This window comes from Humulus lupulus, chromosome X (genome assembly GCF_963169125.1).
Source record: "Humulus lupulus chromosome X, drHumLupu1.1, whole genome shotgun sequence".
Taxonomy (NCBI): Eukaryota; Viridiplantae; Streptophyta; class Magnoliopsida; order Rosales; family Cannabaceae; genus Humulus; species Humulus lupulus.
Window position 1 is genome coordinate 190,938,536 of NC_084802.1, and position 23,108 is coordinate 190,961,643.

A 23,108-nucleotide genomic window follows, 5' to 3' on the forward strand; every position below is an offset into this window, starting at 1 on the left:
TAACAGGGATACCAGTTCAAGAGGAGGTCGAGAAGGTGGATGGCCATAATGAGTTTAATCCTGAACTTAGCCAGAAGGGTGATGCGTCTGTTGCTGGTTCTTCTAGTGCGCCTCAGTTCGCTGAAGATCAGGATTCCACTGATCCAGGAGCAGCTAAATGGATTTCCCCGAAACCATCTAGATTTAAGAGGCCAGAAGTTCAGGTCCCTGTTAAACCAGTAATTAACAAGTTTAGTGTTCTTTAGGAAGGTCAGCAACCAGCAGTCACAGTCCCAATTAAATCCAATTCCCATGGATAGTATCAACATTATGAGTTGGAATGTTAGAGGGATGAATAAGGTGAATAAACAGAAGTCTATTTTGGATGTTTGTAGGCTGAATAAAGTTAGGATTGGGGCTCTTCTTGAAACTAAAATCAAGGGAGACAAGCTGAAAGACGTTATGTTTACCATGTTTAATGGTTGGGAGTTCTACAGTAGTAAGGTTGTGGAAGGTAGAATCTTGGTGATTTGGAATGCTAATTTGGTGCAGCTAGAGGTGTTACAGGAGAGCGATCAACTTCTCCACTGTCAAGTTAAAGTGTATAATCAGATTTCTTACTGTATTACTTTTGTTTATGGTTCTAATAATTTGGAAATGAGGCGCTGCTTATGGATGGATTTGGAGCACTTGTCTTGGCCTAGTAAAGCTTGGATGGTACTTGGGGATTTCAATGCAGTTTTTAACCCCCACGATAGAATGGATGCTTGTCCTATCACAGTGAAAGAGATGGAGGATGCTAGAAATTGGTTAGATCTGGGTTTAGTGGAAGAAATGAAAACCATGGGTCCGTTCTTCACTTGGTCTAATAACCAAGAAGGTGAGGATCGTATTTTTTCTAAGTTGGATAGGGTGTTTGTTAATGAGTCTTGGCTGGATACTCATCCTAGTGCTTCGGCTAGAACTCAATGGGAAATTGGCTCTGATCACTCAATGATCTTGATTAAGCAGTTGTCAGCGATAAGGGTGGGGGTGAAACCTTTTCGTTTTTATAATATGTGGGCTGGTCATCCTCAATTTAGAGAGGTTGTTCTTACTAGCTGGAACCGGCCTTTGAAGTTTCCTGGCAGGGGTTTAGATCATATTAGTTGGAAGTTAAATCGTCTCAAGCATATTCTGAAGAGATTTAACTGGAAGATTATGGGGGATGTTTCGTGTAATTATGAGAGAAGCAAGTTTGAGTATAAATAAGCCCATTCTAAATGTCTTGCTGATCTGTCCAATAGATTGCTCTCCATTGAAGACTGGGAGTCTTATCTTGAGTTTAAGAGGCAAGAGAAGGTTTATGCTAGCTTTATGTATCAAAAGAGTAAAATAGATTGGTTAAGGTTTGGGGATTCCAACTCTTCTTTCTTTCATGCCAGCATAAAGAAAAGAAAGCTAGCTAATAAAATTGTTTCTTTTGTTTCTAATGATGGTAAAATTGTTGATGACTATGATAGAGTTACGGACCATTTTCTGGTTCACTTCAAAAAATTTCTGGGTTCGGCTAGTAAAGCTTCAGGGGAGATTGATGATCAAGCTATCTGGTTTGGAGCTATCTTGAGCAGGGAGGACCAGCTGGGTTTACTTAAACCTTTTACTGTCAAAGAGGTAAAAATAGCAATGTTTAGCATCAATTCCCTTAAAAGTCTAGGTCCGGATGGGTTTGGGGCTGGTTTTTTTAAGGCTTTATGGAAGGATATTGGTTGGGAAATTGCAGGGGCTATTCTAGATTTTTTCGAATTAGATATTATTCCTCACTCTTTGAACAGTACCTTATTATCTCTAATTTCGAAAGTTGAGCACCCAGTAAATGCTTCTGAGTTTAGGCCTATTGCATGTTGCAATACTATATATAAATGTATTTCAAAAATGTTATGCAATAGACTTAATAAAGTGCTTCCTGCTTTGATAAACCGAAATCAAGGGGCTTTTATTAAGAATCGCCTTCTTGCTCATAATGTTCTTATCCTCCAAGATTTGCTTAAAGGTTATAATAGGAGAAATATTTCTCCTCGTTGTCTAATGAAGATTGATATAAGCAAAGCTTATGACTCAATTGACTGGAAATTTTTGGAAAATCTCCTTAATGCATTGTGCTTTCCGAAGAGGTTTATAAGATGGATTATGGTTTGTCTCAGGGGTTCTTCTTATGCCTTGGTTTTGAATGGTAGTATTCAGGGGCGTTTTTAAGGTGCTAGAGGGCTGAAGCAAGGAGATCCTATTTCGCCCTTACTGTTTGTTATAGTGATGGATTACCTCACTAGATTGTTGCTCAAAGCTTCAACGGAGAAAGAATTCCGGTTTCATCCCTTATGTAAGTCCTTAAAGCTAGTTAATCTCTGTTTTGTGGATGACCTTCTGTTGTTTTGCAAGGCTAATCAGGAATCAGTTAGAATTTTTCAGCAAGTGTTCACTGTGTTTGCTCACTCTTCGGGCCTCACTATAAGTAAAAACAAATCAAGAGTTTACATAGGAGGGCTTGCTGCAGAAGAGAAAGACAGACTGCTTCAGGATTTTTGTCTGTTAGAAGGGCATTTCCCCATGAGTTACTTGGGAGTTCCCTTGAGACCGACCAAGTGGAGAGCAAGTGATTGTGATATTCTGATTGATAAAATGAGAGCTAGGCTGAAAGGGTGGTCTAATCGCCATTTATCTTATGCTGGCCGTGTGCATTTAATCACTTCAGTTTTGTTGGGGATTCGTTCCTATTGGATGAACATCTTTATTTTACCTCAAAAAGTTGTGAAAGCTATTGATAGGTTGTGTTTGAGGTTCCTTTGGGGTGAGAGGGAAAATAGAAGTAAAATGCATAGGATATCCTGGGAGCATGTCAGTAGGCCTAAATGTTTTGGGGGGCTGGGTTTCAAGGACAGCTCTTCTTGGAACAAAGTAATGATGGCTAAATATTTTTGGGCAATCTCTTCCAAGCAGGACTTGTTATGGGTTAAATGGGTTAATGGTGTTTATCTAAAGGGCGAGTCAATTTGGGAGTATCGATTAAAGCACGATACAAGCTGGTATTGGAGGAGACTCATTAAACTGAGACATCTCTAGTCTGGTGCAGTGATGAATGCTGTAGTCAGGAATGGTAAAATCCATCTGGGCTCCTTGTATGTGACTGTGTTTCCTGGTGTGCGGGTTCATTATATAAAGGCTCTCTGGTGTAGGCTTTCAGCTCCTAAACACCAGTTTATTTTCTGGTTTGCAGTAAACCAGAAGTTGAATACCAGGGATTGGTTGCTGTCTTGCCATATCCCTCTTCTATCAGCTTGCTATCCAGTTTGTGGTCAAGAGGAAGAGTCTCATACTCACTTATTTTTTGATTGTGTTTTCTCCAGAAATGTTCTCCTTGTTGTCCAGGGGTGGCTTAGAGGATTCTCCTGGTCGGTTCAGTTTAGTAATTGGATCAAGTGGCTGGCTTTACCTCGGGATGGCTGGTTTTCGGTGGTTCTGTATGCTGCTTGTGCAGCTGTTGTGTATTACATATGGCAGAATAGGAACCATTGCTGGCATGATAACTTTTGCTTACCACTGTATAGGATTGACCATATGATTAGATTTTCTATCAAAGCTAGAATTCTGAATTTAGTAGGCAGTAAGTGTTCTTATGGTGAAAAGCAAATGCTTAAGTTTGTAATGAATTTGTGAGTGTTGTTCTGGTTTAGGCTGAGGTAGGTTGGTTCGGCCTCTGGTTTGTTTTGTATCTGCTTGTTGATCAATATATATCTTCTTTTGATAAAAAAAAAAAAGAATATGTGATGCAATGTGAGATATTGATTTGACTGTTGATTGCTTATGCTCTGTTTTTGTGTTTTCTTGCTGGGCCTTGGCTCACGGGTGCTACGTGGTGCAGGTAAAGGCAAGGGCAAGTTGGACCAACCCTGAGATGGAGAGCTGCGGGGTTGAATGTACATAGCCAGTTTTTCGATCGCCATGGTCGAGGAGTGAATCAGGACAGGGATTGCCTAACCGTCTGTTTTGCCTTAATATGGCTTGATATTGTACTTAAACCTTATGTCTTTTGTAAACGATCTTTAAACTTAATATTTCTGGGATCCTGTGTAATCAAGAAATGTTTCTTAATGAAAATGTGGCTTTTGAGACCAAAACATTTTAACCCTAGTTCCTTTATAGTTTCAATAGCACGTTTTCAATTAAGTGACTTGATTAGCAAGTCTAGCATTTTATAAACACACAGTGTAACGGTCTTGGCTATCCAGGGCGTTACATCGACAGTCAGGTCAAGTCAGTCTGACTGGTTTGTGATCAGAAGACAGCGAAGCTCAACTGTCAGGTTAGGTTAGTCTGACTGGTTCATGGTCAAGAGACGGCTCAACAGTTCAGTTTAGGTCAGGTCAGTCTGACTGGTTCGACTCACTTAACTGGATCGGCTCGAGGGAATCTTGCTAGTCAAAAAGAGTATTTAGAGTAATGGTTATCATATGGATTGCTATTTCCCCCTTAAGGTCTTCCTTATAATCTTTTTTCTTACTATTGCTCCTCTACCTTCCTAATCCGTATGATTCGCTCCAAGTGGTTATCCTCCAAAATTCCTGGGAAGGGTTACGTGTGCCTTAACCATTTCAAGGCCCTGGCTGACTGAGTGTATCCAGATTCGGGTATGGGTATGGATTGGCCATTCATGTGGTTCATTTAGTATATGTGAGTCTATTTGCATTGGGTTGGGCCATACTAACTAGTATGACTATCTTATTGGGCATGGCAGGCTAGTCTGGCTGACTAAATGGACTTTTTACTATGTATACAGATTTTTTCCACTACAGTTTGTCCCACTCTCTAGTTAGAAATCATTCTAGCTAGAGAGTCTATGATATCACATAAGGTCAAATTTTTATCATTAGTGGAGCCCAAGGCTGGCTGTCTGAGTGTTCGGTTGTTTGGACAGTTGGGAGGTGCGCAAGGCGGAGTGCACGAGAGGTTGATTGGACATGCACGTGATAAATTCTGGTGTCCGACTGTCCAAGTGCGTGGGAGGTTGAGTGGCTGATTGGTCATGCATGCGCGGGTCTGGGTGGCCGAATGGCCATGCGCGCGCTTGCTTTCGGCTGGCTGACTGGCCATGTAAGTGCAGGTCTGGGTGGATTATTGGCCATGTGCGTGTGGCCGTCTGTCCGATTGGCCATTCGCACGGGCGTTCATGTGGGTGATTGGCCATGCATGCTAGGGCCACTTATCCGACTAGCTATGATTGGCTAGTCCGTGCATGTGGAATACCCTATTGGCCTAGTGGCCTGGTGGCATGCGCGTGGGCTCGAAAAGCCCGACTAGCCGCATGACTATCGGTCCCATTGGTGCACTTGTGCGCTTGTGGGACATGCCTAGACGCGAGTGAGAAGGCAAGAGGTGTCGTGGGTCGAGTGTCTGGCTGATAGGCGCGCGCTCCGCCTGGTGGTCGTGTATGCGCTGCCTGGTTGTCCAAGTGGCCTAGGCGCACGTATCTTAGTGGGCGAGTGTCCATGCGCACTCAAATTAGGTGTCTGACTGGCTAGGGTAGGTGCGCCGGGGAGCTTTGGTTGGACAAGCGCACGCACGGGGACCGTCTGGTTTGACTAGCCCGACTGGTGGCTTATTGTGAGATGGGTACCATAAGGACGACTGGTCCAACTAGTGGCCTGCTTTTGTGCGGGGACCATTGGCCTGATGGTTCGTTTAGAGTGAGCGAAGGTAGTCTGGCTCCATATGCTAGGCCCGAGCACATATTTTACTTAATATGTCCCAACCAAAGTGAGTTATTTGGTACATTTTGTTTATATGTGGAAGGATTTCAACCATTGGATGGTTGACACTTGTTGTTTATTTAGGGTCACTTTGTGCCTATAAAAGTGGATGTTGTTTTCATGTTTCTCACATTTGTTCATTTTCCTTTCTTTCTTTGAATGTTCTTATGTCGTTCTTTGTAATGCCCCGAATTCTCCGATGTGTTTTAATGGCGGGGATAGTAGGCAGGGAGGGCCATACTTTTTAATTATGTCATTAAATGATAATATGCATGTTTATGTGAATTATATTACAATATGATGTTAAATGCATGCATGTGGGTCCACATTTTAATTACAGGGGTGTGATGATAATTTGGTCGTTGAGGGTATAATTGTATAATTGTATGCATGTCAATGATATATTGTTGAGACCACATTATAATGTGGGTTTGTTCGAGCCATTCGGCATGAGACGACCATGGTATATTAATTAGCGGTCTAGTCATAATAGGTTTAAGTTCGGGGCTCGGGATGAGTCTCAGGGTGATTAAAATGATTAGAGCGTTACTGGGAGTTAAAGGGTAACGTGATATAAATTATTGGTGTTTGGGATTATCGAGAATAGCGAGAATTGGAAAGCGTTAATTATGATTAACGAGATAGGTTGGAAAGGACAAATTTGCCCTTGGGAGCCTTTAAAAACCCTTAATTGACCTAGGGGTATAATGGTCTTTTTACCCCTAGGATAGATATAAATTACCTTTGGCTGTGAAACAGAGGGAAAACAGAGCAAGTTTTTGATCTTACCCGTACCTTCCTTCTCCTCCACTTTGTGATTTTTGAGCACTTGTTGAGGATTCAAGCTTGGGAAGTAGACTTTGGGAGTTTGGGAGAATGTTCTACCATTGAAGAGCATCACAACCTGAGTTTGAGGTAAGTTTTTAGCTACTAGTTCCCTGGTATGCTCTGTTTTGATGTTTAGTTTCAGCTTGTGATTTTGTTGTGGATAGTTGGAATTAATGGAAGTTTTGGTTGGGGTTTAACATGGGTTTTGATGAGGGAGTGTTATAGATCAAGTTTAGGGGTTGTATTGGATGTTTGAGTGGTGTTTGAGCTTGGTTTGAAAGGTTGGTTCCAAGGAAAATCGTAAGGAAGGAAAAACCAGAGATTAGGCTGAACTGTAGGTTGGGCCACGGCATGGCCAAGGAGGGTCGCGGCTCTTGAGGGGTGCTGATGGAGGCTGCCTCTATTTGAAGGGTGGGCCGCGGCATGGCCAGGGAGGGTCGCAGCCCTTAGTGGCATTTTGGCCAGAAATGAGTTTTTGGCTCGGGGATGCTAGCCTTAGGCCTCGGGATCGATCCTACTACCCGGTTTAGTAGTACTCGATGTCTCAGAGGCTAGGTTTTGGTTTGGGAACCTTTGTTATTCATTTTATTGATGGAATCCCATAATTGGTTATGACCATGTAACCACTAAGGGGCAAAAAGACAGGTTGTTCTCAAGGGTTGTTCTTATATCAATTCTTGCTTGAACCAAAGGTAAGAAAATTGCACCCCAAATGTGACATGCGTGGTTGTTCATGAGACATGTTGATTGTATAAATGTGGACATGGATTGATTACTGAATGCTTAGCAAATCTTGCTCACTTGTGCGTGGTACTGGCTCATTAGTCAGATTTGGCAAAGGTGTCAGTATCAACTATGAAGCTGTGACTCATTAGTCAAGTTCGGCAGTGGTACTGGGCATTGGTCACACAGTGCTGACTCATAAGTCAGGACGGCCTTAGCGTGTTCAACACAAGCCAATAAAGATTAGATCTAATCGATATCTGCATTGGATGACTCAAAGAGCATTAATGCCGGATCAACCTCAAGTTCGATGAATATTACAAGCGCTTGTGTGATTTACCCATCAGTCACAAATTTGTTAAGTTAGAGACTTACCCATCAGTCTCTCATCTGTTTAAGGCTAGTGGCTTACCCATCAGTCACTCTTCTGTTTTAATTAGTGATTTGCTTGTCAATCACTCAGTATGGTTTACTAGAACCTCAAGTGGTATTCACTCATCTGTTTAAGAGCTATAAGCTCTGTGTGATTATAATGATAATCATTTGATAATGTTTATATGCAATACTGTGTTTTCCTGCTGGGTTTGGCTCATGGGTGCTATGTGGTGCAGGTAAAGGGAAAGAAAAGCTCACCCAGCCCTGAGTGGAGAGCTTAGGTGGTGATGTGTACATATGTGGCCGCTTGACCACCACGGCCAAGGAGTTCTCAAAGGAACTAAGGGGTTTACCCTAATTTTTGCCGCTTAGGTCGGCGGGTTTGTAAATTTGAAATAGTAGTGACCATTTTGTGTTACAAACAACTTGTAAATGTTTTGATGAGCTCGTGAACAATTTATATACTTAATAAAATATATCATTTCTTTTTTATTGGTTTTCCACCTTAGCCTGTCAATAACATTTAGAAGCACGTTTTTAGCCAAAGGACTCGGGTATCGAGTCAAATCTCCGGTTCACCGTTCACCATAACTGTTCTGGGGTAGCCAGGGCGTTACATTCTTCGTGTTTTTATTTCATCTTGAAGTCATTTTGTATAGATTGTAGTTGTAGATTTTGTTCGATTCACTATTATTGGCGTTTGTATTTGATCTTTGTTGATAGTAGAAACATGTATTTTCACTGTTTGTCACATATCATGATAATTTGGCTTAGTGCATAGGCAGTGTATGACTGACTAGGTAGGCTGATCGACTAATTTGTCTGACTCTTTTACCTTTCTTTTAAGATGTTTAGCCTGAATGACATGTATGTCTGACTGGTTGGATGGATGAACACTAATTGTCTGTCAGTCAGTAACTTATTGATTTATATTGCCTTGTTGTCTGGCAGACAAATGATGTTCTTATTTATTTTTACGTCTACCCAATCTTTGATAGTGCCTTTTTTCTAGGTGATCTTTCGAGCATGTCTATCAGTAATCGAGGCAGTTGTGCTGGGTCTTCTGGTAGGATGACCTGTCCGCCTAGTGACGATAGTAGCTACACCAATCCCAACATTCCTACTAGTGTGGTCGGAATTGGTGTGGATGGTGGTGAGCCTATTGTTGGCGGTATGTCTGGTTGCACGCTCTTAGGTTGTAACCCGAAGTCAAAAATTACTTTAGAGGACTTGCCACGACTTCGTCAGAATTATGATATACCTAGTTACGTCATTTTGCATGCTTCGTCTAGTTGGGAGCGGGCTGATTGGAATTTACCTAGCTGGGTATGTATGTATGAGATTTCTTTTAAGGAAGGGTTCAGATTTCCTTTTCCTAGGTTAGTGAGGGAAGTATGTGAGTATCACTTATATCACCTAACCAGTTAATGTCGAATGTATGGCATGCCTTGATGGCTATGGAAGCCTTTAGTAGGAAACATGGCATTGAGTTGAAGGGTAGACATCAATTCTTATCTAGGTTTAAGGGCTCTCTTATTGTCAGTCTAAAAGATTGTGACAAATATTGGAAGGATTGATAATTTTTTGTTCCTTATAATGTTGTTGGGGTTGTCGGCTGATTGTAAGATTCCTTAGGCATGGTTTCCAACCAGTGAGTGTTTACGCGTGATGAAATTGTTAATTCTTTTTATAGCCTTATTGATATTCTTTCTGACTGGTGATCTTGTTTACTTTGCAGGCAGGGTGAGTTTATTGTTTGCCTGGGTGTGTTGGGGGGCTCAAGGAAGGGTTGATCAATTTGCCAATTTTCTGCAAGAAGACCGTAGGTGGCAAGTGGTCTTGTCTGATTCGAACCATTGGAGTAGCTCTTTGTGGAGTTAGGTTCCTCGTCATCCTGAAGGAATTGTCCTTCCTACGAGTCGCATTAAATCTCGAATTATACTTATCACAAGGAGTCTTGAGATTTTGGGGTATGATTTTTCTTTATTGACTGAACTGACGCCAGACGAATGAAATTTTGCAAAACTTTTCATGGCTGGACAAATGTTCCGTCTAGATATGGTTGGCTCTGGGGCTATGAAACGCCTACGAGCATGTAAGAAGCAGGTGGACGCGACCTCAAGTGCTGAAAAGGAGATTGTTAATGCTGCTCCGCCTCCCCCTCCTCCTGCTCGAAGGACTCAAAAGAACAAGAAGAAGCAGACTTCTCCGACTGATTCAACTTGCTGGTTTGGTGAGAAAATAGATCTTTCTTTCCTGTCAATGCCTCAGCACATTCTGAGTTTGGCCCACACCTTGGAGAGGTTAACAAGCTACTATGGCCTTAGGATAAAGATAGATTTGATCAGCTTGGGGCAGAATCGTTGCTTTCCACTTCCATTTCCCATGCCTTTCAGGTATGTTCGACTTGTCAAATAATTTATTGTGCAAGGTTGGATGGTCAAACTAATTGACTTGTTTTTTTATTTTGTCGGGGTATGCAGGGTCTTTTATGGGCAATGAGAAGATTCAAGCTTTGGAAAAACAAGTGAAAGAGTTGAAAACCTAGAAGGTTGATCTACGGACTGAGGTTAAAGGGTTGAAGACTTGCAAGATGGACCACCTTGAGAAGCTTAACGGGGAACTTAAGACCCAATTGAACGGTAAGAAGCAGGATGCCAATCGCCTGCAATCTACTTTGGCTACCCTAGCCGGTGTTCAAGCCAAGGTCGGTATGTTAGAGGGTCATTTGAATGATATCGACTTGGAAGCTGAGATCCAATGTCGTGGTCAGATGGCCATTGATTATCATGATGGGAAGATTGTTATTTTAGACTTATACTTAGACTTTGGTTTTTTCTTACGTTAGTTCATGGCGTTCTCCTCCTTAGGTGAATCATGGTCATGCTAGTTTATCCTCTTGAGCGACTTGCTAGATGACCAATCTAGTAAAAAAAATGGATGTAATTGGGGCTGCACTCCGTAGAGCTGCCTACATACCATTTTTAGGGATCAAACCCAAATGTAGTTCTGACACTTCCTGCATGATAATGTCAATATGTAGCTTGAATGAAGATCTTGTGTAATCACTGATGAATGTAAGTGAAAGAAGACTATGTAGAGTTAAAGTGATGTTGTTTTAAGTGGATAGCGTTCCAACTGTTGTTGATATTGCGTCCCTCTTTAGTTTGTAGCTTGTATGCTCCATGTCCAACTACCTTAGTGATCAGGTAGGGGCCATCCCATGTCGGGGCGAGCTTACCTACTCCTGCTTCCTTAGTGTTCTAGAACACTCTTCGTAATACCCAATCTCCCACTTTGAATGTCCGAGTGCAGATGTTCTTGTTGTAATGTCTGGCTACGCTTTGTTGGTAGGCTGAGACTCTTAAGAGTGCTTTGTCATTTTTTTCATCGACGGTGTCGAGTTCATGGCACATGTTTTCCCAGTTTTCTTCATCTGTTGTCAGCTCATATTTGGCTGTCGAAACTTCACTCTCGGTAGGGATGACTGCTTCCATTCCGTAGGCCAGCACAATGACCACGTTGGGCAACCACTCAGAATAATGCACCTCCCTTACAAATCTGTTTTCAATGAGCTTATGCACTTCTTCGTTGATTGCCTTATTTCTTTCAGGGGTGAACTTCCTTCTCTTTTTCTTTCTTGGTGAATCAACTGGGTCAACCTGCAATTTATGAACAATGATCTCGGGGTCAATTCCAGTCACGTCCGCATGGGACCAAGCAAAACAGTCATAATTATTAGAAAGAAATTCAATAATCTTTATTCTGATGTCAGGGTCTAATCTCGTTCCGATTTGAACTTTGTGGTCTGGGAAGTCTGGATGGGTCTGGACTTCGTCTAACTCTTCCATGTCAGGCTGTGATTCAGTTGATCTGTCTTGCTGTAGTTTCTATAATTGGTTAGGTTTAGCCTTCACGGTAGTCTAGTAGCAAGCCTTTGATTTCCTTCAACCCCCACTTAGTCGAGAATCTCAGCACTTGGTGGTAGGTTGAAGGGACTGCTTCCATTTCATGTATCCAGGGTCGACCCAGTATGACGTTGTAAGTAGAGGGAGAATCTACCACCAGGGACCTTGTGCACAAGTTGACTCCTTCGGCATAGACTGGTAGCTCGATCTCCCATACTGTGTTCTTTTGTTCTCCGTTGAAGCCGATGAGGATGGTTGTCTTCTTTCGATCTTGGATTCATCTATCCCCATTTCCCCGAGAGCACTTAAGAACAAAACATTGGATGAACTTCCATTATCAACGAGTATATGTTTAGTTAAACAATTAGCAATATAAAGTGCAACAACAAGAGCATCATGATGTGGATTAAGAAGTCTGGTTGACTCTGATGTTGAAATACTGATGGTTTGAGTCGACATGATGGTTGTTGTTTTTTCTGACTCACTAGCTTCCCCTTTGGTGCAGTTAGTCTGTTTGGTATGTCTCTTTGCTACTGAATGGGTGACTCCAATTACCTCAGAGCCACCTATTATTACGTTGATGGTGCATTCATGAGTGGGAGGTCTGGGTGGAGTCAGCTCCCTCTGGCTGCCTGACTTGTCTTCCCTACTTTGGTAGGTTCTCTTGCCTTTGTCTGTTAAGAAGTCAGTCAGGTGTTCGTGTTTCAATAAGTTTGACACGTTAAGTTTTAGGGCAATGCATTCGTCAATCTGATGGCCATGGTCAGCATGGAAGTTGCACCACTTAGTTTTGTCCCTCTGGTTGTGTAGCACACTAGTTAGCGAATACCATTACACTGTATGTTTAAAATGGTGCTTAACTTGCTAAGCGAGTCATTTGAACTTAAATGTGTAATTGAAAACTAAACCAAGGTTAGGTATTAAAAATTTTGGTCAACGAAGTAATCATTTTTCATTAAAAGTGTTTAGTTTATACACGGGATCCCAATAAGTGTTTACAGACTGCTAAAAGACAAATAAAATATAAACTAGCTGTCCTAAGTGTCAAAACAGGGTTCAACCCTAGTCCTTCCCAAGAAATCCCAGTCGTGGCGGTCGAGCAGGCTGCATGTGTACACATTGCCCCTAAAGTTCTCCAACTCATGGCTGGTCCAGCTTACTCTTGCCCTTACCTGCACCACAAAACACCTGTGAGCCAAGGCTCCACAAGAAGACTTAAATAAATAGATTCAAATAAGCAACAAAATATAAATAACAAGTTTAGCGGTAAAAACCATACTCAATCAAACACATAGTCCAATTTAAACAGCCAATGAGTTAGACAAGTGTAGACTGCACTTTTAATTATTTAGGTGGCGTTTGGGCCAGACAAGTGCACATTGCACTCCCAGGTTGCCCTATCCAAAATGGCATGTGTTCCTCACGCTTGTTGTTGACCCCGACTCTCTTAGGCTGAGCTTTCAGATCTTATTGTCGATCTTGGCTCTCTTAGGCCGAGCTTTCAGAACTTATAATCAAACATACAGTTTTCCTATGTAATGACCCACTAATCTAGACTATTTGGACCATTAACGAATCTATACATAAAACTTACAATTTTGCGGAAATACCATAATTTTATTGAAAATTGTGGAAACAAAGGTTACTTTCATAAAATAAGTAGGATATGGGTACCCATTGTCTTTAAAACAAAAATAACTTAAAAACTAAAAAGAGTTACATAGAAAATGCGGAAAATACATTTGAAACCATAAAAACATAAAGAAGACTACATCCTCGAATCGAATAACGCTCGGCCCCTTGACTCCATTCACCATCGATACACATCCTCTAAGCGTCACGAATCTTTCCCCCTCTAAAGCTTATTTCCTGCACATAAACAGAAAGGAATGAGCCTAATGCCCAGCAAGGAAAATCTAACACATAGTCATAAACATAAACATAATGTCATAATAACGTAAAGACATATCATAACACATAATTCACTTATTATAATGGCCATTATTACTTGGGGTCCCATAGACTAAACAAGCATATGCCCATGGGATTAGTGGGGTCCTACTAGCTAAGTAGGTCATATGCCCATAACCCATTTGGGGTCTTGTTAGTCATATGGGTCATATGCCCAAGCCTACAAACATACACATATATCATAACACTTTTAATAACATAAAACATATAGATAACATAAGCACATAACATATTGAGTCTAGCCTATTTTCCTTACCAAAGTTACCGGGATTATGGACTGAGTTGGGACTTTTGGAACACTCCTAAAACCATAAGAAAGAGTGAGTCTAAAGAAAGGAGATGAAATGAAAGAGATGGAAAGACTAAACCATAAAAACATACTTACCAACTTATATGCTTAAGAGCTTGGATTCCCTAACCAAAATAAGAATAAGGTTAGGGGACTGAGTAGAAGGTTTTGAGAAAGGAAATAACATAAAATACAGAAAGGAACTAGAGTTTTGGGTTTACCTCAAAGATTGCAAGATCAATCTAACCTTCACCGAAATACTATAGAACTCACTTCCCAAAGTGTTTGATAAGCTTATGATGTTTAAGCTTATAGTTTTTCCCCAAACCAAGTGTTTACACTCTCACACTCACTTAACACTAGCAGCTTCTGAACTTAGAGCAAATGGTGAATAATGGCTGGGTACTAGGTCCTATTTATAGAGTTTGGGAATGAAAATATCTTGATTTTACTTGAATAAAAATAATGGCTTTTTATGTGAAAATCATTTGAATAATCGTTCAGCAGAGGCTGAAGACTCGTTCACAAGATGCTGGACTGTTGAAGGAGTTTGAATGGCTGAAAGGAAAAGAATTCAAAAACAATTGAACATATGCTGAAGGAGGCGATATATCGCCCCCTGTAGGCGATATATCGCCTGGGCCAGTATGCCCGAGGCGACCGTGCATCGTTTCGTGTTTTCCGTATCTACGTGCTGCGACATATCGCCCCCTATAGCTGCGATATATCGGCACACACTGAATATTTAAACACGAAATTACACATTTTTAGCTAAGTTTGAATGGAGTAAACAGCCTTGACTAAGCCCTCAACGTACTCAAAGCTGCTGACTGACCCTATAACATTCAAACTTTACTCCTTATTATATTTAATCCTCAAAAATCTTAATCCTTAATTACCATTCAAAACATGTGCTTAAAATCCTATTGGTTGATGTCTAAACCTTATAATATAATAATAAAATCCTTAATATCAGTCACATTAATCAAACCTTAGGTTATACTCAATATTCTTAAACTATAGGTTAAACTTAGAAAATCTATAAGTACTACTATGAGTGTCCAAATAACTCCCGGTCTGAACCAAAAATCCAAAGTAACAAAGATGATGCTATAAATACTATCATACTACTATCTGTCTTAGCTAAGTAAAGTTCTTGGACTCTACAATTCTCCCCTACTAAAAAGAATTTCGTCCTCGAAATTTACTTATCACATATCTCCGGATACCGGCCTTGCATGTCCTCCTCCTACTCCCACATTGCCTCGCATTCAGAACTATTGCTCCATAGGACTTTGACTATAGGAAAGCTCTTAGACCGTAACTACTTCATCCATCTATCTAGGATGCTAATCGGTCGTTCCTCGTAACTTAAGTCTTTCTGGAGCGCTATGGTATCGTACTTGAGGACGTGAGATGGGTCTGACACATATTTGCGTAGCATCGAAATGTGGAAGACGTTGTGACTATCGGCTAGTGCTGGCGGTAGGGCTAGTCTATACGCAACTGTTCCCATTTTGTCCAATATCTAAAAGGACCTATGAATCGGGGACTAAGCTTGCCTTTCTTCCCGAACCGCTTGACGCCTTTCATAGGAGATATCTTCAAGAAGACTTGATCTCCAACTTGGAATTCCACATCGCGTCGCTTGGTATCCGCATAGCTTTTCTGACGGCTTTGAGCAGCCAGCATACGCTGTCTAATAAGCGTTACTGCTTCTTGAGCTTATCTAACAGCTTCGGGCCTTAGAAGCTGCCTTTCTCCTACCTCGTCCTAGTGCAATGGTGATCGGTACCTTCGTCCATATAGCAACTCATAAGATGCCATTCCGATCGTTGACTGGTAGCTGTTGTTGTACGAGAACTCGATCAGCGGTAAGTACTTGTTCCATGATCCTCCGAAATCAAGTATACACGTACGTAGCATACCTCTAAGATCTGAATCGTACGCTTAAACTGCCCATCTGTCTGAGGATGGAAAGTTGTACTAAGGCTTAACTTAGTACCCATAGCTTGCTGTAAGCTTCTCCAAAATCTTGACGTAAATACTGATCCTCTATCTGACACTATCGTCTTGGGGATTCCATGCAATCGTACAATCTCTTGGATGTAGATGTTGCATATTGGTCTGCCGTGCATGACGTTCTAACAGGCAGAAAATGAGCCGACTTGGTTAGTCTATCTATTACTATCCAAGCGGAATCATGCTGCTTGTTCGTCTTTGGTAGCCCCGTCACAAAATCCATGGCTATATCATTCCACTTCCATTCTGGTATGCTAAGCGGTTGCAATAAACCTGCAGGCCGCTGATGCTTTGCTTTCACTTGCTGGCATACCAGACACTTAGATACATACTCAGCTATGTCCTTCTTCATCCCTGGCCACCAATAGACTGCCTTGATGTCATAAGTCATCTTGGTAGACCCTGGATGAACTGAGTACGGGGCATTATGCGCTTCTTCTAGGATTGTCTTCTTAATACTCTGATTGTCTGGCACGCATACCCGATCCTTATATCTCAATAAACCTTGACTGGATATTGAGAAATCTGTAGTCTTGCCTTCTCTGACTGCATCCATGTGCGATGTTAGTGTGCCATCATGTCTCTGACCATTCCGTATGTCTTCTAGCAGATTCGATTGGATAGACAAGTTAGCCAGCTTGCCTACAATCACTTCTATTCTGGCACTAATCAGCTCCTGCTGTAGCGGCTTCTCTATTCCGGCTAAAGCTGCTAAATTTCCATAACTTTTCCTACTAAGTGTATCGGAAACTACGTTCGCCTTCCCCGGGTGGTATAGGAAATCGTAATCCCTTACTAACTCCAACCACCGGCGCTGCCTCATGTTAAGCTCCTTCTGTGTAAAGAAGTATTTTAAATTCTTGTGGTCCGTATAAATCTCGCACCGTTCTCCGTAAAGAAAATGGCGCCAGATTTTCAACGCAAAGACCACCGCTGCCAACTCCATATCGTGAGTTGGATAGCGTTGTTCATACTCTTTCAACTGATGTGAGGCGTAGGCTATCACTTTGTCATTTTTGCATCAACACGCATCCCAATCCTAGCTTTGATGCATCGCATTAGACAACGAACTTATTGTCGGGTGTCGGTACACTAAGTACTGGTGTTGAGCAAGGCTTGTCTTTAAGTAACTGGGAGCTTTCTTCACACTTATCGTTCCAGTTAAACTTTTGTTGCTTCCGGGTCAGGTTGGTGTGTGGAGTGGCTATCTTAGAAAAAGCCCTCTACAACTTTCTATAGTAACCTGCTAGCCCTAAGAAGCTTCTTATTTCTGACGCGTTCTTTGGTCTAGGCCAATCCTTCACGGCCTCTACCTTCGATGGATCTACTGCAACTCCGTCTTTCGATATGATGTGCCCGAGGAACGCCACTTGCGAAAGCCAAAATTTACATTTCTTGAACTTGGCGTAGAGTTGGTGCTCCTTCAATCGCGTCAAAATCATCCTCAATGTTCCTCGTGCTCTACTTCATCCTTGGAGTATACTAAGATATCGTTGATGAATACAACGACGAATTTATCTAAGTAATCCTTGAAGACCTTATTCATTAAGTCCATAACGCGGCTGGTGTGTTAGCAAGACCAAAAGACATAACCAACTCGTAATGTCCATAACGAGTCCTAAAGGCTATCTTAGGAATATCTTCTCCTTTTACCTTGAGCTGATGATACCCGGACCTTAAATCGATCTTAGAGAATACAGTCGCGCCTCGGAGTTGATCGAATAAATCGTCAATCCGAGGTAGCGGGTACTTGTTCTTAATCATTACTTTGTTCAGCTCACGGTAGTCTATGCACATCCGCATACTTCCGTCCTTCTTCTTCACGAATAGTACCGGAGCTCCCCATGGTTAATGGCTTGGCCTAAGTCTAGGAGTTCTTGTAGCTGCGTCTTTAACTTCTTGAGTTTTGTAGGTGCCATCCGGTATGGTGCCTTAGAGATAGGCTCGGTGCCCGGTACTAATTCTATCGTGAAGTCTATCTCTTGAGTTGGCGGCAATCCTTGCAAGTCATCGGAAAATACCTCTGGAAATTCTTGTATAACTCGAACATCTCCATCCTTAAGTGGCGTCTTCTTTTCCATGTTCGTGCTGCTGGCTAAGAATACTTGACATCCTTTCTCTATCCTTTGTTGAGCTTTGAGAGATGACACTAAATTGGTGCGTAATCCTGAAGCTTGTCCCATGAAGCATCGTCTCTGGCCGTCAGGAGTCTCGAACATCACCTTCTTGCGTTTGCTGTCGATCGTTGCGCCATGCCGTGCTAGCCAATCCATGCTTAGTATTACGTCGAAGTCCTTGATCACTAGCTCTATCAGGTCTCCTTCTAGTTCTATGTCCTCAATCTTGATCGGTACGCCTCGTACTATTCGTGATAATAGAACTACTTTGCCCGAAGGCAACTCGGTTACAAACCTAGTTCTAAATCTTTCACTAGGTTTGTCTAGTTTTTCTATCATTCCTAACGAGATATACGAGTATACTGTTACCAATCAAGCGATACTAGAACATATACTATCGAGGATAGGATCTGACCTGTAAATCCCTGTTACTAGCATGGGTTCCTCCTTGGGTCAATGCAAAGACTTTGGTCTGGAACCATCGTTTAATCCTTCTTCTCCTCACTAACATTCATCAGAATCCTTTCTACTTCAATTGCCGTTTCTAGAACATTGGCATAGGTAGTGGTTCCCAGGTTTGCTAACTTAACCCCTAATTCCATCTTTGGTCTAAGTCCTCCGATGAACTTGGTCAACCTCGTAAAGTTGGTTGGGACCAACTCTGGTGCAAACTTGACTAATCTGTTGAACTGACGAGCATATTCTTCTACCATTAGCGATGACTGCCGAGGCGTAATACTTCTTGTGGAACGGCTCCACAAATCTTGTCCATATCATGGTGGTGACATCGTTAGTCTGCTGAACTAAGTCCCACCATATTCTGGCATCCTTCTTGAGTAATGACGAGACGCAGGATATGCGGTCTGCATTACTGAGATTCATGTGCGTAAGAATTGGCTTCACATTCCTTAGCCACTCTTCTGCCTCAAAGGGGTCTATAGTCCCTTTGAAGTTTGGAGCGTGCTGTTTGCGGAACCTTTCATACACTGACTCCATATTCGGTACTGGATGTGGCGCGTAGTTCGTCACTGGCCATCCCCCATATGGACCAACTTGTTGGGGTGCTAGGGCCATTTGTTGTAGCTGCGACTGTGGTTGCGGCGGAGGCTGAGTCTGCGCCTGTTGACGTTGTTGCTGCAAGAGTTCCTCGACTTGTTGTCGCCGTCTAGCGATTTCCACGGTGTTGTCAGCTGACGGTGTCGGCGCGTTGCGGCTAGTAGTAGTACGCACTCCTCTTCTGCGAACTGGAGGGCATCATTGGTCGTTGGAACAACGTTGGAGGCGTTTCCGTTGGTGCGTGCAGATCTTCGGAGCGACATCTTCACCAAAAGTTCTAACAGTCGAGAACTTGTTAGAACTTGCCCTAATAGGCTCTAAGGCAAAAACCTATTCTAAAACAAACATATCTCGGACCTATTTATTATGACTTCTTATGAAAAATTATATAGGTCTTTATTTATTATTAGAGTGGGTTTCTATACTTAGAAAAACAAGTCATCTTTATTTTCTAAGTGTGTTTCTAATCATCCTACATGACTTAATTCTCAGGCTCGAAACTTATCTTTGTTCCAAAGTTAACCATATTGAGGGAGGGCTGGGATCAGTAAAATCGTTCCCACTACTAAGGCCCCCTAACTCTCAATAAAGAAACTTGGTTCATTGATTTGTATCCACCCTCACTGAACTTAGTCATTATTCATTTTATTTATTACTTATTATGATTGCGAAAATAAAATCAAACTCATACATAAAATAAAATAACATGAAATTAATTTGGAAAATTTTTTCACTTATTACAATCATAAAATAAAGATTTAAACAAAACAAACAATGAAAAACTAGCTATTCTAAAAATCGGGATCTTCTATATCCGATCCTTCATCTAGCATATCATTATCTATCTCCTTGTAATCATCATTGTCTTGAGCCTCAAAATTTCCTCGGGGAAGATTCAAGAAGATCCTATGTTGTTGCTCATTAGTGAATTGAAACTCTAAGTCATAGGTGAACTTAAGTATGAGAGAATAATATCTTAGGGCTGCTTGTAAGTCATCATCATTATTTATATTCTCCCATATTTCTTCTAAAGTTAAAATTGCTGAAGGAAAATCTTTTAAAAGCCTAATTACTAGGACATATTGTTCTGCAGCTCTCATCATGATTTGCTTAGACTCTTGAAGGTGACCTATCTCTTTGTGGAACAAGATCAATCTTTGAGTGATCTTTTCTAGTGCTCCTACGGTGTTTCTTGGCTCCCTTATTCTTTTTAAAGCCTTAATGGCTCGGATATCCTCATTGCTTAAAGCTCCATTCATTCTTAACTGAAACATAAACACTAAAGTCGTTAGCTATACACATAGACAAAGTAACTTGTAACTTAAACACTTACTTGGCGGTCCGATTCGGAGCTTTGAGCATGTGTATCGAGGAGAACTTCATGCGAAGGAACCGTTTGCTCTGATACCAACTGTAATGACCCACTAATCTAGACTATTTGGACCATTAACGAATCTATACATAAAACTTACAGTTTTGCGGAAATACCATAATTTTATTGAAAATTGTGGAAACAAAGGTTACTTTCATAAAATAAGTAGGATATGGGTACCCATTGTCTTTAAAACAAAAATAACTTAAAAACTAAAAAGAGTTACATAGAAAATGCGGAAAATACATTTGAAACCATAAAAACATAAAGAAGACTACATCCTCGAATCGAATAACGCTCGGTCCCTTGACTCCATTCACCATCGATACACATCCTCTAAGCGTCACGAATCTTTCCGCCTCTAAAGCTTATTTCCTACACATAAACAGAAAGGAATGAGCCTAATGCCCAGCAAGGAAAATCTAACACATAGTCATAAACATAAACATAATGTCATAATAACGTAAAGACATATCATAACACATAATTCACTTATTATAATGGCCATTATTACTTGGGGTCCCATAGACTAAACAAGCATATGCCCATGGGATTAGTGGGGTCCTACTAGCTAAGTAGGTCATATGCCCATAACCCATTTGGGGTCTTGTTAGTCATATGGGTCATATGCCCAAGCCTACAAACATACACATATATCATAACACTTTTAATAACATAAAACATATAGATAACATAAGCACATAACATATTGAGTCTAGCCTATTTTCCTTACCAAAGTTACCGGGATTATGGACTGAGTTGGGACTTTTGGAACACTCCTAAAACCATAAGAAAGAGTGAGTCTAAAGAAAGGAGATGAAATGAAAGAGATGGAAAGACTAAACCATAAAAACATACTTACCAACTTATATGCTTAAGAGCTTGGATTCCCTAACCAAAATAAGAATAAGGTTAGGGGACTGAGTAGAAGGTTTTGAGAAAGGAAATAACATAAAATACAGAAAGGAACTAGAGTTTTGGGTTTACCTCAAAGATTGCAAGATCAATCTAACCTTCACCGAAATACTATAGAACTCACTTCCCAAAGTGTTTGATAAGCTTATGATGTTTAAGCTTATAGTTTTTCCCCAAACCAAGTGTTTACACTCTCACACTCACTTAACACTAGCAGCTTCTGAACTTAGAGCAAATGGTGAATAATGGCTGGGTACTAGGTCCTATTTATAGAGTTTGGGAATGAAAATATCTTGATTTTACTTGAATAAAAATAATGGCTTTTTATGTGAAAATCATTTGAATAATCGTTCAGCAGAGGCTGAAGACTCGTTCACAAGATGCTGGACTGTTGAAGGAGTTTGAATGGCTGAAAGGAAAAGAATTCAAAAACAATTGAACATATGCTGAAGGAGGCGATATATCGCCCCCTGTAGGCGATATATCGCCTGGGCCAGTATGCCCGAGGCGACCGTGCATCGTTTCGTGTTTTCCGTATCTACGTGCTGCGACATATCGCCCCCTATAGCTGCGATATATCGGCACACACTGAATATTTAAACACGAAATTACACATTTTTAGCTAAGTTTGAATGGAGTAAACAGCCTTGACTAAGCCCTCAACGTACTCAAAGCTGCTGACTGACCCTATAACATTCAAACTTTACTCCTTATTATATTTAATCCTCAAAAATCTTAATCCTTAATTACCATTCAAAACATGTGCTTAAAATCCTATTGGTTGATGTCTAAACCTTATAATATAATAATAAAATCCTTAATATCAGTCACATTAATCAAACCTTAGGTTATACTCAATATTCTTAAACTATAGGTTAAACTTAGAAAATCTATAAGTACTACTATGAGTGTCCAAATAACTCCCGGTCTGAACCAAAAATCCAAAGTAACAAAGATGATGCTATAAATACTATCATACTACTATCTGTCTTAGCTAAGTAAAGTTCTTGGACTCTACATCCTATCACACAATTAGATACATCGTACACAAGCATGCCTAATCTAGAAATCATAGAAATAATTATAGTCATACTCATTAACAAGGGTCGAGCCCCAATTACAACTAAGGTGCAGTTTTCTTACCTCGAGTCCCGAGCAGATAGCGTATGGCGACGCCGAGCGCAATCTTTACCCTCGAGCCTAATGGTATAACCTAGTCACAACATAATAACAGATAACCATCAATAACTAAACTATTTAAAATCTTCAAGACAAATTCCTAGCCTCTAGGACCTCGGATTCTACTAAACCGGGTAGTAGAATCCTTCCCAAACCTTTAGGTTTGAGTTTCTGTGCCTAAAAACCCTATCTGTGCCCCTCGCAAGCAGCGCGACCTTCTACAAGTCAGAGAGCCAATTCCCTTACTTCCCTAGACACGCATCGCGACGCAGCCCACCTAGCGTCGCGACGCTGAAGAGGTTTAGGGAACCACCCCTAGCCCCTGAGTTCATGCGGGCCACGGTGCTCCAAGAACAATGTCGCGGCGCAAACCCAGAAATACTGGGTTTTTCCTATGTTTTTCCCCAAACTAAATCCACCAAAACTCATCCCAATGGACTCCCAAGGCCAAAACTAAGCCTCAAAGTCATTATAACCCAATTCAAACATCACAGAAACACTAAAAACATAACCAAAATTCCCTTAATACCAAAAATCCATCTTGAGCTTCTTAGCTCAAAAACACAAAGGACTTAAACCAAAAATTTACCA

The 23,108-nt window shown here is 41.2% G+C and overlaps 1 protein-coding gene across 1 annotated transcript; it reads left to right on the plus strand.

The window, feature by feature from the left end:
• The first annotated feature begins 291 nt into the window (after nucleotides 1–291).
• Nucleotides 292–2,214, plus strand: LOC133806546 (uncharacterized). Its single transcript, XM_062244635.1, has 2 exons — nucleotides 292–1,214; nucleotides 1,266–2,214. Exons 1-2 carry the CDS (start codon nucleotides 292–294, stop codon nucleotides 2,212–2,214), a joined length of 1,872 nt encoding a protein of 623 aa, XP_062100619.1.
• Nucleotides 2,215–23,108: the final 20,894 nt, after the last annotated feature.

Coding starts and splice junctions, on each gene's coding strand:
- LOC133806546 (XM_062244635.1), top strand. CDS start 292: ATGGATAGTATCAACATTATGAGTTGGAATGTTAGAGGGATGAATAAG. Junction 1,215..1,265: donor TGTAATTATGAGAGAAGCAA/GTTTGAGTATAA, acceptor TCTGTCCAATAG/ATTGCTCTCCATTGAAGACT.